General features: G+C 42.1%; 1 protein-coding gene across 5 annotated transcripts in view; it reads right to left on the reverse strand.

Annotated features, from left to right (window-relative positions):
• Positions 1-6,947: 6,947 nt before the first annotated feature.
• Positions 6,948-14,743, reverse strand: part of TRIM33 (tripartite motif containing 33) — a 38,299-nt gene continuing 30,503 nt past the window's right edge. For 3 of the 5 annotated variants that reach the window (XM_075115984.1, XM_075115982.1, XM_075115987.1), the window contains 6 exons: positions 13,521-13,867; positions 12,907-13,030; positions 11,829-11,903; positions 11,121-11,273; positions 9,337-9,387; positions 6,948-9,254 (listed from right to left, as the gene is read on the reverse strand). In XM_075115984.1, coding sequence (XP_074972085.1) covers positions 9,042-9,254; positions 9,337-9,387; positions 11,121-11,273; positions 11,829-11,903; positions 12,907-13,030; positions 13,521-13,867 — 963 coding nt within the window. In that variant the 3' untranslated portion in view covers positions 6,948-9,041. The remainder of the gene's footprint in view (positions 9,255-9,336; positions 9,388-11,120; positions 11,274-11,828; positions 11,904-12,906; positions 13,031-13,520; positions 13,868-14,743) is intronic. The other 2 variants (XM_075115986.1, XM_075115983.1) reach the window with 1 other exon arrangement.

Raw genomic sequence — 14,743 nt, forward strand, 5'->3', positions numbered from 1 at the left:
GCAGTCAGCTGCAAGAGAGCTGCTCAGACCCACGGCACAGACGCTGTGGCTGCACCCACTAACAGCGGCGGAACTGCACTGAACGCGTCTCCATACACAATTTCAAATAAAACAGGGTTTCAGCTACTTTTAGAGCTAATTCTTTCCTGACAGCAAAGTGATCTGAAAACAGACACACACTGCCTCGCAGATCCCAGTGTCAAATTCACAGCTTCGGTACACCCTAATGGCGTATCCCAGCCCCATATTCCCTGCAGTGGTGGAAATCTTCGAAAGACATGACTTCCGAACACTTATAGGCGCCAGAGCTGTGACAGACAGGATTGCTTGTCACCCATCAGCTACATACCACTTGCTGAGCAGCTCTTAAACACAAAAGCCTTTCATGGTACATCTCTGATATGACATATGCAATAAAAAAGAATGAAGATGCTCTCAACAAGCCAGTTGCTCCACAGGCTTAGTTAAGGAAACGACTGCGTCCAAAGAAGCCTCAGCGCTCTCTTTAGCTGGCTGGGCTCTGGCAGTGCAGGTGGGCCTGGTTCCCCGGGGGAGCGCAGAGGCTGAGCTGCATATGACAGCAGCAAGCTCTTCCTGGGAGCAATGCTACGGGTTCTGCTGAAGCCACACACGAGGCAGAAAGTGCTGTCAGTAGATAAAGAGAATCACTGTCAGGATGAAGCAACAGATACGTCCCTGGCTCCCAGGTACACCACTGCACACCATAACGTACCCTTGCTTGTTCCTTGGTGAGGAGTCTTCACGAGGCATCCATCAACCGTAGCTCATGGGATCCAGCACCGTGTTTTGTCTTGCATCACCTGCTAATTAAAGTTATATGCTAAACATAGTCATCTTTCTGATGTGTTAACGAACAGAGCAGGAATTTATATCCCTGGTTTTAATCCCTGCTAATTTAGCAAACATTATGCTAGTTCCTAAGTATTAAATCACGTGAAGATCACCAAGCATTTAGCTGCAAGGGTAGCCCATGGAATACATTGGAAGGTAATTTCGCAAAGAACAATAATACTCAGCGTTAAATGCCTAGTTCTGCATGCTTTGCTCCACTAACACAGAGCAAAGGACACAAGAACAGTATGAAATGCATATTCAGGCACTGAAGTGATCCAAACTGCTCACACAGTGAAGTGTTAGCAATAAGGGGAACGAAGGCTAGCGCTCTGAAGATACAAGCTTATAATCTCAACCCTCCAGGAAAGATGGCAATAATTCCAAAATCACATACTTGTCTACAGATATAGATGTGAATTCTACAATGGCAGCGAATGGTAAAACAGTCTAGAGGCATCATTTCTAACTCTTGGTAGAATTTCAGGATGGAAAGAGATTAAGATACGCCCCCCAGGGCGGGGGGCAGTGGATAAAAAATTGGCAACTGAACTGCAGAACTTTGTGATGTGGTGAACAGCTCAGTGTCACTGGAGCAAGTCAGAAGTTTAGCAAGGACACAAAGCGGGGGGAAGAAACCCGAGCAAGCCTACTGAGGGAATCCAGGGGATTTAGTGAAGTCAGAAGCGCTGAAAATGACAGATCACAGTCCAGCCACAAAGGCAGCCAACACGAATGCCACAGAAAGAGATGGAGCAGATGGGCTGTCAGAAGCTGGAGCAGATGGACTGGCAAGGCTGAGATTGCTCTGGACACAGTGAGGCAGCGCTGCAGTGCCTGGCAAAGAGAAATGAAACATCCACGCAGAGAACGACTCATTGTTCCGCTGCCAGCAGAGCACCAAACTCCAGCTCTAGAGGAATCAGAAGGGTCAGCAGGGCATCCGGCCATCCATTTGTGTCAAGCACATGCGGAGCAAGCATCACCTCACATAGGCAGTTATCTGGTCTAGCAGCAAAATCCATCTGAAGGGCAATGGTTTAGGTTCAAACCATCTGTTCCTTTGCTGCAGATTTCAAAATGCAAGCAAGTGCCATCATGTGCTCATTGTAAATGCAGGTGCTCTCAATTTTAGCAAGAATAAATGTGTACTTTAGTGAGTTAACCAAACCTTTTCCCAGAAGACAGCTCCCTTATCATGGAGCTTCTGTGATATCAAGCCACCACAAGCACTTTAAAAATAAACAAACAGTAAGAGAAAAAAACCAACTACTTTATGAGCTACGGCCTGAAGAGAGTTCTCTGATAGGTAACAACAGACATGCCTGGATCAGAGCCTTCACCAACTGCAAAGGTTATGAAAGTACAAACATACCTTCAAGACGGTTGGCATTCCAGGTTACTAGACCTCTCTTTCATTGCTTGCAGAAAAATTATTCAGAGGTAATTTCAGCTTATGTGCATGCTCCCTTCACTTTCTTCCTGCAGGTCTGCACGGTCAGCTAGAGTACAATTGACACGGATGTCTGGAAGGACCTGCAATCATTAATCTGACTCCTTTTAAAACAAACCATCTAGTTCCTATTTCAAACTGTATAGTTGTAGTTGAACTGCGCCCTATCCCAAGATATGTAAGCTCAATTCTGCCTTTAGTTCCGATATGGTAAGTCATGAGACTGCTCCAGTAGCCACATCAGCACAGAGTGGATTTATCAGTAGGAGGGAGCAGCTCAAGGCATATACACTGAACTGCAGTTAAAAGGTGAATGAACACAACAGCAGTGCATGCGCACAGCTTTTTCATTGCATGCAAAAAGTACTGATGATGCAGGAGCAACCTCCTTCTCTTCCCTTACAAAGACTACCAACCTCCCTTCCTAGATGTCATGGTTTAACCGCAGCCGGCCGCTCAGCCCCGCACAGCCGCTCGCTCGCTCCCACTCAGTGGGATGGGGAGAGAATCAGAAAGGTAATAGTGAGAAAACTCATGGGTTGAGATAAATAAATTTTAAGAGGGAAAGCAAAAGCCGTGCACACAAGCAAAGCAGAACAAGGAATTAATTCACTCCTTCCCATGGGCAGGCGGGTGTTCAGCCACCCCCAGGAAAGCAGGGCTCCATCATGTGCGACGGTGACTTGGGAAGACAAACGCCATCACTCCAAACACCTCCTTCCCCCAGCTTTATATGCTGAGCACGTCACACGGTGTGGGACATCCCTTGGGTCAGGCGGGGTCAGCTCTCCCGGCCGTGTCCCCTCCCAGCCCCTTGTGCACCCCCAGCCTCGCTGGTGGGGTGGGGCGAGAGGCAGGAAAGGCCGTGGCTCTGTGCCAGTGCTGCTCAGCAGGAACGAAACCATCCCTGTGTTTTCACATCAACACTGTTTTCAGCACAAATCCAAAACACAGCCTCACACCAGCTACTGTGAAGAAAATTAACTCTATCCCAGCCCAAACCAGCACACTGTATCGCAGCGCTATCGAACCCATGAGAGGCAGACTGGCCAGCCGACCAGATTGCTTCTGCTGGCGCTGCCCCCCTGCGTTTTGAATCACACCTTGCACCCAAGCGCAGGGCCACACGTCATGTTACTGTATGGATCTGGTCCCTGATATACCAAAATACACATGTATTAAGTAAAGGAACATGCTGACCCTAGCTACGCATTCACTACAGACTCATTTCCAACAGGTAAAATACATTAACCACCATGCAGAGTAGCGCATGACAGGTGGCGGGTGAGGAGCTATGGGTGTAACAAGTTACAGAGCAGTCACGTTCAGTTCCTTTTTCATTTGTCCAGTGCTTACTGGGGGGCCGGGAGGCGCAGGGAGGCGCAGGGAACACCTCGGAGCCATCCCCATACAGACCTTTGTCAGCTCTGCCGGGCCTTTGGAAAGCATCCTGGCTCCAGGAACGGCACACGCGTGAGCGGCAACCTCAGAACCGTCTCCTCCAAGGCTGCACCAAGCTTCAGGATGACAGCAGCACAGAAAACTCTAGAGAAAACCTTAGAATACTTGTATTTCATGGACTAGGTGTAGATAAACGTGACAAACCATTTTAGGACAAGTGCAGAGTGAAATCACAGCGCCTCCAGCCCAAACCTTGAACTGAGTTTAGGCTTCAGGACTTTCTGCCTTGGAACTACTGCCTGCCCCAGATTACGCAGCCTCGCCTGGTCACACTAATTGCTGCAGTTAAAAATCTCATCAAGGTACTTCCACACTGCAAACGTCAGAAAAGCCTTTTGCCAGGCATGAACTAGTATTTAATGACCTGATGTAGATGTGCAAAAAAGAAACTCAAATTGAAAGCCATTTTTCCAATTTAATAGAAATAACCAAAACAAAATGGTTTTCAAACAATGCTTTAAACTGATCTAATACAACTTCTACTGCGCATTCCAGAGCACTTAACAAGAAATATTTACAGGCAGCTAATGTATTAAATAACCATGTAAAGAAAAATTTTTTTTTTTATTACACACCAGCAAAAAACACAGGAACAGAACAATTAGAAACAGTAACCTTGTTTAAAAAAAGTTAAATATGATTATTCAGTTAACACAATATCACAGAAACAGCACTTTTTTGAAGAGTCCTATTGAAAGATGAGCGAAGTTTACTATGTGCAAGAGAGAATCAGTTCAATCACTGGAAGCAAGAAAATAATTAAAGAATGCCATGAATTTAACCCTTCCATGAGTACATTTACATGTAAAACAGGCTTTCAACTGCACAAATCTTTATAGGCTTATATACATGTTTCATGGTGTTCTGAATCCAAGAAATAACCCCATTTGCAGGCCATGAGCAGACATGCACTTTTTTTTTTTAAATGTAGCGCACTCTAGAGGGAATGCTGCAACAAGCCGAACTTATCAAATACTTTAGTACCAATCCTTGTAGAAATTCAATACATTCTAAAGAAAGCAGCCTTGAGCTGGAAGATCACTCAATAGAAAAGGCCAAAACTGCATTTCATACATTTAATAGTTCACTTAAAGATACCCAAATAACCGCAACTTTTGAAAACTAATTCAATTCAGATACATTAGAAAGCATATAAAGTAGGCTGCCCACAAGCAGACACAGGAACTAGATGAAAGTTACTGTACACACACTTTGAGAAAATGAAAGAAATCGCCATATCTGAAGAGACAATGCATATGTTCAATTTGAAATATGTCTATGTAAACTGTGGCATATACATTTTTATTTAAAAAAGTACCTCCGTTATTTACTCAAACACCTACTTTTAAAAAAATATGTAACTTTCCCCAATTTTTAAAATAAAATGCCACGCTATATTGTCAGTAACTCCTGCACACTTTGTTTTTAAAAGCTAGACTTGGTGATATGCACACAAACTTTCCTATAAAATCACTGTCCCAAGGGAAGGGCCCCTGCCATGCTAACAGGCAACAGAGAAAGCAGTTTTATTGCTTTTTCCAAGGAAGAGAGTAAGCAAGACAAGAAAAAGCCAACTTCTAGTCCATCATACACATAGCTTTAAAATACTGTTGCCATTACCTAACCTTTAGAGGTCAGCCAATAAACTAGGTGATACAACAGAACGATATATCGGGGCCATTTTAAGGACTTCTGTTCCCGTGGCTTGCAGAAGCGTTTACAGGACGTTTCAGCGACCCCGCGTTAGGCGTGCCAGCGGTCGCACGTCGCAGGCAACAGCAATGGCGACATTCCACACAAAGCACCCGCAAGCTCTCCACATTTAGCAGCGCATTTCTATTTTTCAAAAGTTTGGGGAACCTCTTTATTTTGTATAGTAACTCTGCCTTATTATGCTATAGGCCACACAAATCCAGGGCACAGTTAAATAAAAGACCTGAACCTATTCAGCTGGTTAAATGATCGCTAATCACTAGTAATTATATGGCAGGATACCTGCTGAGGTAATCGAGAAGTCCACAAGTCGCACACTGTACACCTGTCACGCTATTTCAAAAGCAAATTGCCTTTTACTTCTTTGGATTAACTTAAACTTCAGGGTCATTTACAACAGAAATTGAGACGTGAACAGTTTTTTTACAAGTGTCTTAAATGAGAGCATATAGTTACATCAGGCGCCAGACGATGCCCCGGCTATCTGCGGGAACACGGCGACCACGCAGGCAAAGGAGCTGGCACAGAGCGCACGCACCCCACCTCTTACCTGCTACAGGCTTTGCCGACGTAAGCTACGCTCCGGTTCCCAGGGCAAAGCATGCCGCCGCTCGCGGGTATCGCGCACGTGAGCTGGCACAGGGAAGGGGCTCTCAGTGACCCAGTGGCCCGTTTATACAACCCCCGTTTGCTCGTCAACACGTTACATAGAGCGCGGCACCAAACAGTTGTTTTGACTAAGCAAACCCTTACCAGTTCTACAACCAACACTTACAGACTGTAAGATCAGGAAATATATCAGCAGAGCCTACCTATCCTTTCAATTATTTAATAGCACTTAGCTAATTTCAAAACAACCATTGAATTGTTGTATTGGGAGTTCCAGAATGAAAGGGGGGGAAGGGGGGAGAGAACCTTGGGTTTTTTCTTCAATATATAAAGAAGAAACATGTAATACTTCTTGCATACAACTCAAGTTCCACACAATACTACCGAGCACAGACGAGCTGAGCAGGAGGGCCAGCTCCAGAGGAGCAGCGGCCTCGGCACCACTCGTGGGCTGCGGGTGAACTAGCGGAACGCAGGCGAAGCTGCCAGCCTACAGCCCGACACCTCTTCTGGCTCGTCAAAGGGGACGAACCGGCCGGAGAGGCTACCCTCAAACCACCGGTAGATCTGCGCTGGGGTCTGGGTGGAAGACAGCCGGTACCAGTCCTGCCGCAGCCGGGGAGCGCGCACTGCCCCCAGCCCCGGCTTTGCGGCGCAGCCCTCCCGCCCTGTCGCGGCCCGGGACGCCGTCGCGCTTCTCCTGGGCACCAGGTCACGAAGCGGGTGGCTGCGGTACTTGAATCCACGACTGGTGCCTTACAAAGCGAGCAGTTAAAATGCTGAGGCCTGAAGGTACAGAACCTGGAGTGCTTAAGCGCCATAAAAATAGTAACCCCAATTGAAGAGAATTCACAAAATCTTATTTTATGATAATTTTAATATTCCTTTGCAAAATGAATCTGAGAAACTAGAAATGCATAAACAGGCAATACACAGAGCCGTTAAACGATCCCTTGTTACTATTAGCGCCCTATTCACGCACATCATCCTTCCTACGGGCAAAGTTTTTGCTATTTGTCAATTTAATATGCTTAAGTAGAATTACTTTTCCTTTTGCATACGAACTGGTAAAAAATAAATTTAAACTGGTACTATGTTAAAATCTGAGAAACGAAAAAAAACAGTTTGAGTTTTAAGTATAACATTTGCATAATCTGAAGAAGTGAGCTTGAAGTTACAAATACCTTCAGTCCCCTCACTCGTTGTAAGAGGTATAGTCATATACTTTGTTTTTATAAAAAGAAAGTAAATCTTAAGTGATTTGCATAAAAATTGCTGAGAGCATATCTCAATTTGATACATTGTGCTAAAATATCTGTCTTTACCAGTATGGTAAAGCCTATACAATGACACAGGAATTGCTCGTGCTGAGTATACCAACACCCCAGTGATTTACCACAGAATTCATGTATTCACACAAAACCTTATAGCAAATTCATAGTGCGTCAACTTGGCCTCATCCAGTTACATCACTTTTCATCTCAGTTTAACAAGATCTATATGAAGGCCGGACATTACATTTATTATTCCTAGTATTCTCCGTCAAAGGAAACAACTGTTCAAACTATAATGACTTTGTGATGACCTCATTTCTAACCAGAAATGCTGGAAGGAAGGCAGTATGCAATGGGAAGGCACTGCAGAGATGCCTGCCACGGCTTTTAGGGAAATAGGGGAATAGTTCTGTTTTCAATATTTTACCAGAAACCTCTCAAAGCCAAATCCTGGTCTGTGCAAGTGCTTTGTTCAATGGACGGACAAGTAACCCAATCCCAACAGATTTATTCCAATCTTTCTAGACATTTAGCTCATAAGCTGCTTCTGAAGAAAGTTCTGAGTAGTTCTCTAATAAAAATAAGACAGAACCTCAACATGAATGCAATGTTAGAAATACCATATATTACAAATCTTTTCTTGATAGGAACAATAAGAATACATATTAGTTTAAAAACAGTTCAGCAAATGTTGCTGATCTGCAGGAAATCTCAATTCCCTATTTACAAATAAGACAAAGTGAATACAGGAAATTTTACACATTTGGTAGTTAATAGGTTATTGTTTGCCGAGTGGTCTACTAGAAACTGATATTTAGGAAGACTGGAAAAACACCCCAACCAGTTATTACCTCTTCAGTCTATATTTTAAGTACAGAAAATCAGACAGTGAATCCTGGAGATAACATTCTGCCTCATTAGGGAGATCAGGGAGAGACGACACGATGCTGAGACTTCTGCCATGAACACCATTAAAATGTTCTGCGTACAGGATTCGTAATAAATAGACGTAGCCCTACTGAAGAGATCCTTGCCACCAGTTCAGCCTTTCATCTGTCAAGAACTCACACTCCTGCACTTGCCAATTCAGAACAGTTTAATGATTTTTTTTTTTCCTTTTGCTATACATAAAACGTAGTAAAGAAAGTCAAATTTAGATAATTGGATCAACACAGAAGACCAGTTATTCACAATACCGCTTAAATGAGATAAAAGCAATGACCAACACGCACTTAAGTTCACACGAAGAGGGGATTTCAGGAACATCGCTTACAGTTTACGCTGCAGTCAGCACGAATGCAAGATACAGTAACTGAATTGGTCCAGTCCTGCAGAACATTTTACTGAACAGTCTTATCTGTACATGGAACATCTCTTATCAAATCTGCTTCTCTTCAAGATTCATCCACCTCTATCTGTGAGACCGGGATAAGTGTGTCCCCTCCATCAGGAAAAGAAAGAATATAGCAAATAATCAAGGAAAAAAATTAAAAATTTACAATACAGTTTTTTCCCCTTTTGATGAGAATGCTTTTCTGTACAAGTTTTTTTTTTTTTTGTAATCTAATACTGTTTAAAAAGCTATCAGCTTCTTCAGGATGTCCACTGTAGGCATGATAATATTCCGGGAACACTTAAATAACAGTTTTTACAATAAATTTTAGGTCCATATCATTAGATTACTTTATATGCACTGGTCTCTCATCTGATTTTAGGCGCTTTCTACGTGGTTGTATAAAATCTTCATCGGAGTCCTCAGTTATTTCACCATCATCCTCTTCCTGCTCAAATTCAGGCAAAGGCTGGAAGGTCCTGTCTGGGTAGATCTCTGTAAGTTTATCTTCAAAGTACAATGCAACTGCCTTCCCTGCCTGCGCTACTTCTGAATCAGCCTGTAAATAAAAGAAGACAGGAATATTCACCTGTTGGAAATGCACATCCCTTCACCAAGTGTGCATGGTCTGAAACGCTTACCTTCAAATTAATCTCTTGTGTTTCTGCATAAACTTGAACAACTTTCATCATCTAAAAAGGATACCAGAGTCAAAAAAAAAATGAAATTATAATCCTTTCTAAAGTTATGAGATTGCATAGGATTGGATGACTAAAGTCAGCCATAACAACAAAACAGTTTGTTATGGACTACACCTCTTTAGTTCTCCAACTTAGCGGAAGCAAGTTTAAAACAGTCTTAGGAGGGTGACAAGAGGTAAATAAACCTTCAACAAAACACACAACTTTTTCCCTGTCATTTTCAAAACTGCGCTCTACTCATGACCGCTTTCTTCATTACAAATTTTAGTTGCCTGGACGTTTCTGTAGAAAATGTCTCACTTTAGAGAGAAGTGCTCCGTGAGACTACTTTCTTGGGGTCTTACCCCACTTAGATTTCTATTTTTTTAAAAGCATATGGCTTAGAGGCAGTAGAGACGATGCTACTATGAGAGGTCAGGGTGACTCATCTTTTGCCATGAGACAGCATTTCAAACAGCAAGACAAGTCTGACACACTTTTAAAAAACCCACAACCAAAAACCAAACCAAAAAACCCCATATCCCTCAGTCCTCGCTCCCTTGTTTTACTCTTGTCCCTAAGAGCTGCGGCATGTTTTCCTCTACAGTAGATGCTTCATTAATTCCCTCCATTGAGAAGTTCACCTAATCGCAACTTCTTCTACAGTGGTCATTAACCTCCACCTAATACAGAAACATAAGGGAGTCGGGGGTGTCTAAGTCCCAAATGCTTGTGTGCATTTTCAGCATTACATCATTAGTCTTGATTTTTACTAGTGTACTTGTGAAACAGTTGAGATTTCTGTGCTTCCTTCAATTTACTTCTTCATAGAGCCAGAAAGGCAGCCCAAACCCTGCAAAACTGTTCTACGCATTCCTAAGGCCAGAAGAAAGCCGTTCCCTGCGACACCTTCTCCCCAGGACTTGTCATCCTTGCTTTAAGGCGTCTCACAAGCAAGGAGACCCTCTTATCTCAGCTCCTCTCTGTTTCAGCACAGTACCACAATTTATTTTTTTTTTTTAATATTCGGAATATTTTTTCCATTGCTCCACCTAGTAATAACACTTAGGTAATTTATCTCCCCAACTCACGTTTCACATGTCAGCTGCAATATTTCATTATCAGACAGGTTCATTGCAAAATAAGTCAACTTTCCACATTCATCAAAAAATATGACTTCATACAGAAGCTATCTACTAAAAACTCATTTTGTGAGAGCCCAACTACGCATGAGCTAAAGAAGTAAGCTTAGTACTAGCCCTGACAAACACACTGCTTTTCTGGATTCAGCCAGCATGAGGTACTAGAACCAGTAGAATATTCTTAAGAAAGGCACTTTTCCTCAGTAGAGGAAGTTTCCTCAATAGTCTACCATGTTTCCTGAGTGTAAGAACAATTATCCGTACAGCTTGAGACAGTTTTAAGGACTGCTTGATTGTAGGAAGTGTGGTTAATAAAACAATGTACAGTAACAAGGTCGCTCTGCTCCACAGTCATATATCCGTACCAGCGAATGCACTTAAGGAGTTCCCTCTGGTAAAGCCTGATCTTCCCATTTAGCTAAAACTGAGAAGTAATTCTGTAACTGCATTAGTTTTGTTTGCTTTTTAAGCGTCTGATTCAGGATCTGCCCCATAAGCAGAAGTTACGACTGGAAGCAGAGCCTTTAACTGGAGAAGCTGCACAATCATGCTGAAATAAATCTTAATCTAAAGAAGTTGTATACAGATTGGAAGTTAACATACTTCATTAAACCTTTCACAGTTCTTGAAGATCAACCGGACATCTGCCACAAAATCCTCAGGAGTCTGGTAGTGTTGGGAATGCTTCTTTTGCAGTTTCTTTTTCACTGTAGATAAATCCATTGGTTTCTTTATAATTTTATAGTAGTTTGGTATCTGTAAAAAAAACCAAACAGTGATTTATCACTGAAATAACTCCTGTGAAATATGTAGTCAATTTCCTTCACTTACCAAAATATCAATCAGCTAGTCTCATCATGCACTGTATGCATGTTCAGCAAGTGAGAACAAACTGTTTAAGAAGTTCTTTCTAACCTTCAGTGTCTACCACAGCACAGCAATGCTTCTCATTATAGCGACTACTTTTACAGCTGAAAACGGAAGGGTCAAAGCAGTTTCTCCCCTCCTTTCATTTAAAAGCTCTCCTAAAGCATTTTGAATTTCATGGGTATCCTGAGACGACATCTTCCAGTTCAAGTGCTAATGGAAAGCATTTTTAAATATCTGGCTTTGGGACTGGGAGTAGAGCCTCAGCACAGAAAAGCTACAGAATCAGCTTCTGTGTCTCTCAGAACCATGAAATACTGGATGACCGCCAGAACTTTTAGTTTGATCAACATGCTTCAAGTAAAAGCTCCTTCCCCAACTCAACTCCAGACTTTGAGGTGTTATGCCAAAAATAAATCACAAACTATTTTGCAGCAGACTCACCGAGGCTGGGACTGGCTCTTGAAATTCAATGCTCAGCTCATGACAATACAGGTAAAGCAGGAGACGTTCACATTTCTTACAAAGAAATAAAAACAGCTTCACATTAATATCCTTAATTTATCCTCAGCCCAGAAGTTCTTATCTCCTCCCTATTTTAAATAGGTTTGCACTTTAGCAGCTTAGTACTAGAAAATCTAAATGCAATCCCCACAAACTTAATTATAAAATGTAAAGTCCTTAGGAGGGCACTGTCGAGAGGGTAGAGCACCACCTTCCTGTTCACACAGCAGAAACGTGCTCCCTCTTCTCCACTTTCTTCCTGAAGAAAAGCCTAGGGCTGAAGTCAAACACGAAGAGGCATGCTAATACACAGTCAAATAAAAAATAAGAGACAAACGACAACTGCTGCTGTCCAACCATAACTGGATATAACAGGAAAGCACTGAGTTGCATACTTTCATTCTTTTCCCCACAAGACAAAATTAAACAATCTGAAACCAAAGCCAGCGTGTTTCTATGAATTCCCCATTGAAATATTTTTCTCTCCTTTGCTCGTGATTCCTTTGGGGGAATTTGATTTGACAATATTCCAGCACTTTATGCACAGGCTGATCGATAAAGCTAGAAACAGTTCTGACTATCAAGGTCATTACACCTTCCACAAAAACGCACCTCAGTGCTTGTAGCACCTCTCAGCATGAGCTTAACACACCAAACTTACATAAATATTTTGTGAAGGTTATATCAACATTAAACGCAAAGAGCTTCTAATTAAGAACACTGAAGAGATTAATGTATGTTAAAGGATACATTTAAATACAGAATGTGTGTTTAGATGCAAGTTTGAGCTACTAGATGATTACAGTCCCAACGTAATGGAGCACTCCCACAGGGCGACCAACACCTGGATATGTGGTCACAGCAAGAAAAATCTCACTACTCATTTCACAGTTTTTGCAAAAGCCACACCTATATTTAATTTGCTGCAGCCACAGCAAAAATATCTTCAATAAACAGTGGGGGATAGGCTAATGTGAGAAAGCACTTTTTGTTTCTAGGAAACAGATTTGAGACATACCCTTTGGTCCACAGGACTCAGGCCTTGTGCTGTTTTCCCTTTCTTGCTGTGTTGTGAATTGTCACAATCATATTCTACTTCTGGTTTGCTCAGATCTCTGCAGAACGTACATATCCACTCTCCACTAAACAGAAATAAGCACAATTATTCCAGATATCCAGGGACAAAGTCTTATCAGTGATGACAAGGATTTTTTTCATTAGCTCTTACAGATTCACACTGTACTGTAGTAAAGACTTGGATATCTGAAGATAAGGAATAACCCTGTGTGCTCCAGGTAATTCTGCCAGTCAAGGACATTTTTCCTGCCCTCATATTCCTCTCCCAAGTGTGTTCCAATGCTTTACAACACCTCTTTCACATTGACTTTAAAATTAACTTGACGTAACAGAAACACACTTTGAGAGATCATATGTTTATCAGATAAACATTGACCAGTTACACGCAAAAATTCAGGCAGGCCTTTAAACGTCAAGATTTTTTTCACCAACAAGAAGTCATCCAGAACTAGTTGATGGTGAGGGTAAAACACCAGTTTTGGTAAAGTGTTGCAATCTAACATACGAATGAGACCACAGAGCTGTTCTCAGGAGCCATTACACTGTTTCAGGTACCTTGGAAAGCTGAGGAGTGTTGGGACGTGACAAGTCAGGTGAAACACCTTTGGGCACTTCTCACAACATAATAGATCCCCTCCATTTTGGCATACAGCACACCAGTCTTCGTTTGGATCATCGTCTTTGTTATTGCCTTCTCCTCCAATTCTGGCTGATCGGTGCATTAGGCTCCGCACTGCGGATTTTCCATTCAGGAGGCTATGTCCAGACTGTTTGCAACTTTCACTTAAATCTGCTGGTTCGGTTTTGACGTGATTTTCAAGACTCCCTAATGCTTCTAATTCACTTTCCAGATGCAAGTTAGTGGATAGTGGTGGTGTCAAGCTGCTCTCAGGACTGCTAAGCTGAAATGAGAGTAGCACATGAAAATCAAAGACAGTCAGTTTTACAAAGGCATCTTCTTATGTTGGAAGTCAAAAGCCATCCACTATTTAAAGGTACTACACTAATTCCCAAAAATACATGGAAAGTCATTATGAAGACCTGAGTTGCATACAACATTAAAAACTACTTTTTCACAAGTCCATCCTTTCAAGAACAGACTCATTTCTACTGATATATAACATGATAAACAAACTTTCAAGCCAAACACCCTGATAAAATTGCTAAAAATATACCCTCAGTATCATTAAGAAAAATCCTCAAATCCATCACCCTGCTCCCAGTACACAATCCTATTAAATCAAGCATAGCTGGGAAACACTGAAAAATATTCACTTACATAAATATTTTGTTTATGCTCTGGCATAAAAGCTTTTGACTGACTGGATGATTTCTTAATGTAACGACATGTTTGAACATTCAGGAACCATTAACAATGGGTGACTTACAGTTTTTATTAATTAGGGGTTAAAAGCAGCAAACACTACACTGCTGTGGGTGTTTCATTTTAACAGCTAAAGACAAAATTTACACAATGGACTATCCCGTGTCTGGCAGAGCACAGTATTAAAGGATACAATAAAGTCCTCAACATGGACCAAACTGAGATTAAGTTCTGTTTTCCAACAGAAACTCTTTCTACTTTCAACGCGCTACTACCTATCATATTACATAAAACTGACATGGACTGGGTGTATTTTGCACCCACATCACTAGATCAAGTCCTGTCAAATTGCAAAGGGAAGCATCTGCCATCATGTAAAGCTGATTTGTTCGATATAAGCCAGCAAGGTACTGTCCAAGTCCCATTGCCAGCTTACTGGTAGCTATGTCACAAA

Source organism: Phalacrocorax aristotelis, chromosome 21 (genome assembly GCF_949628215.1).
Source record: "Phalacrocorax aristotelis chromosome 21, bGulAri2.1, whole genome shotgun sequence".
NCBI lineage: Eukaryota > Metazoa > Chordata > Aves > Suliformes > Phalacrocoracidae > Phalacrocorax > Phalacrocorax aristotelis.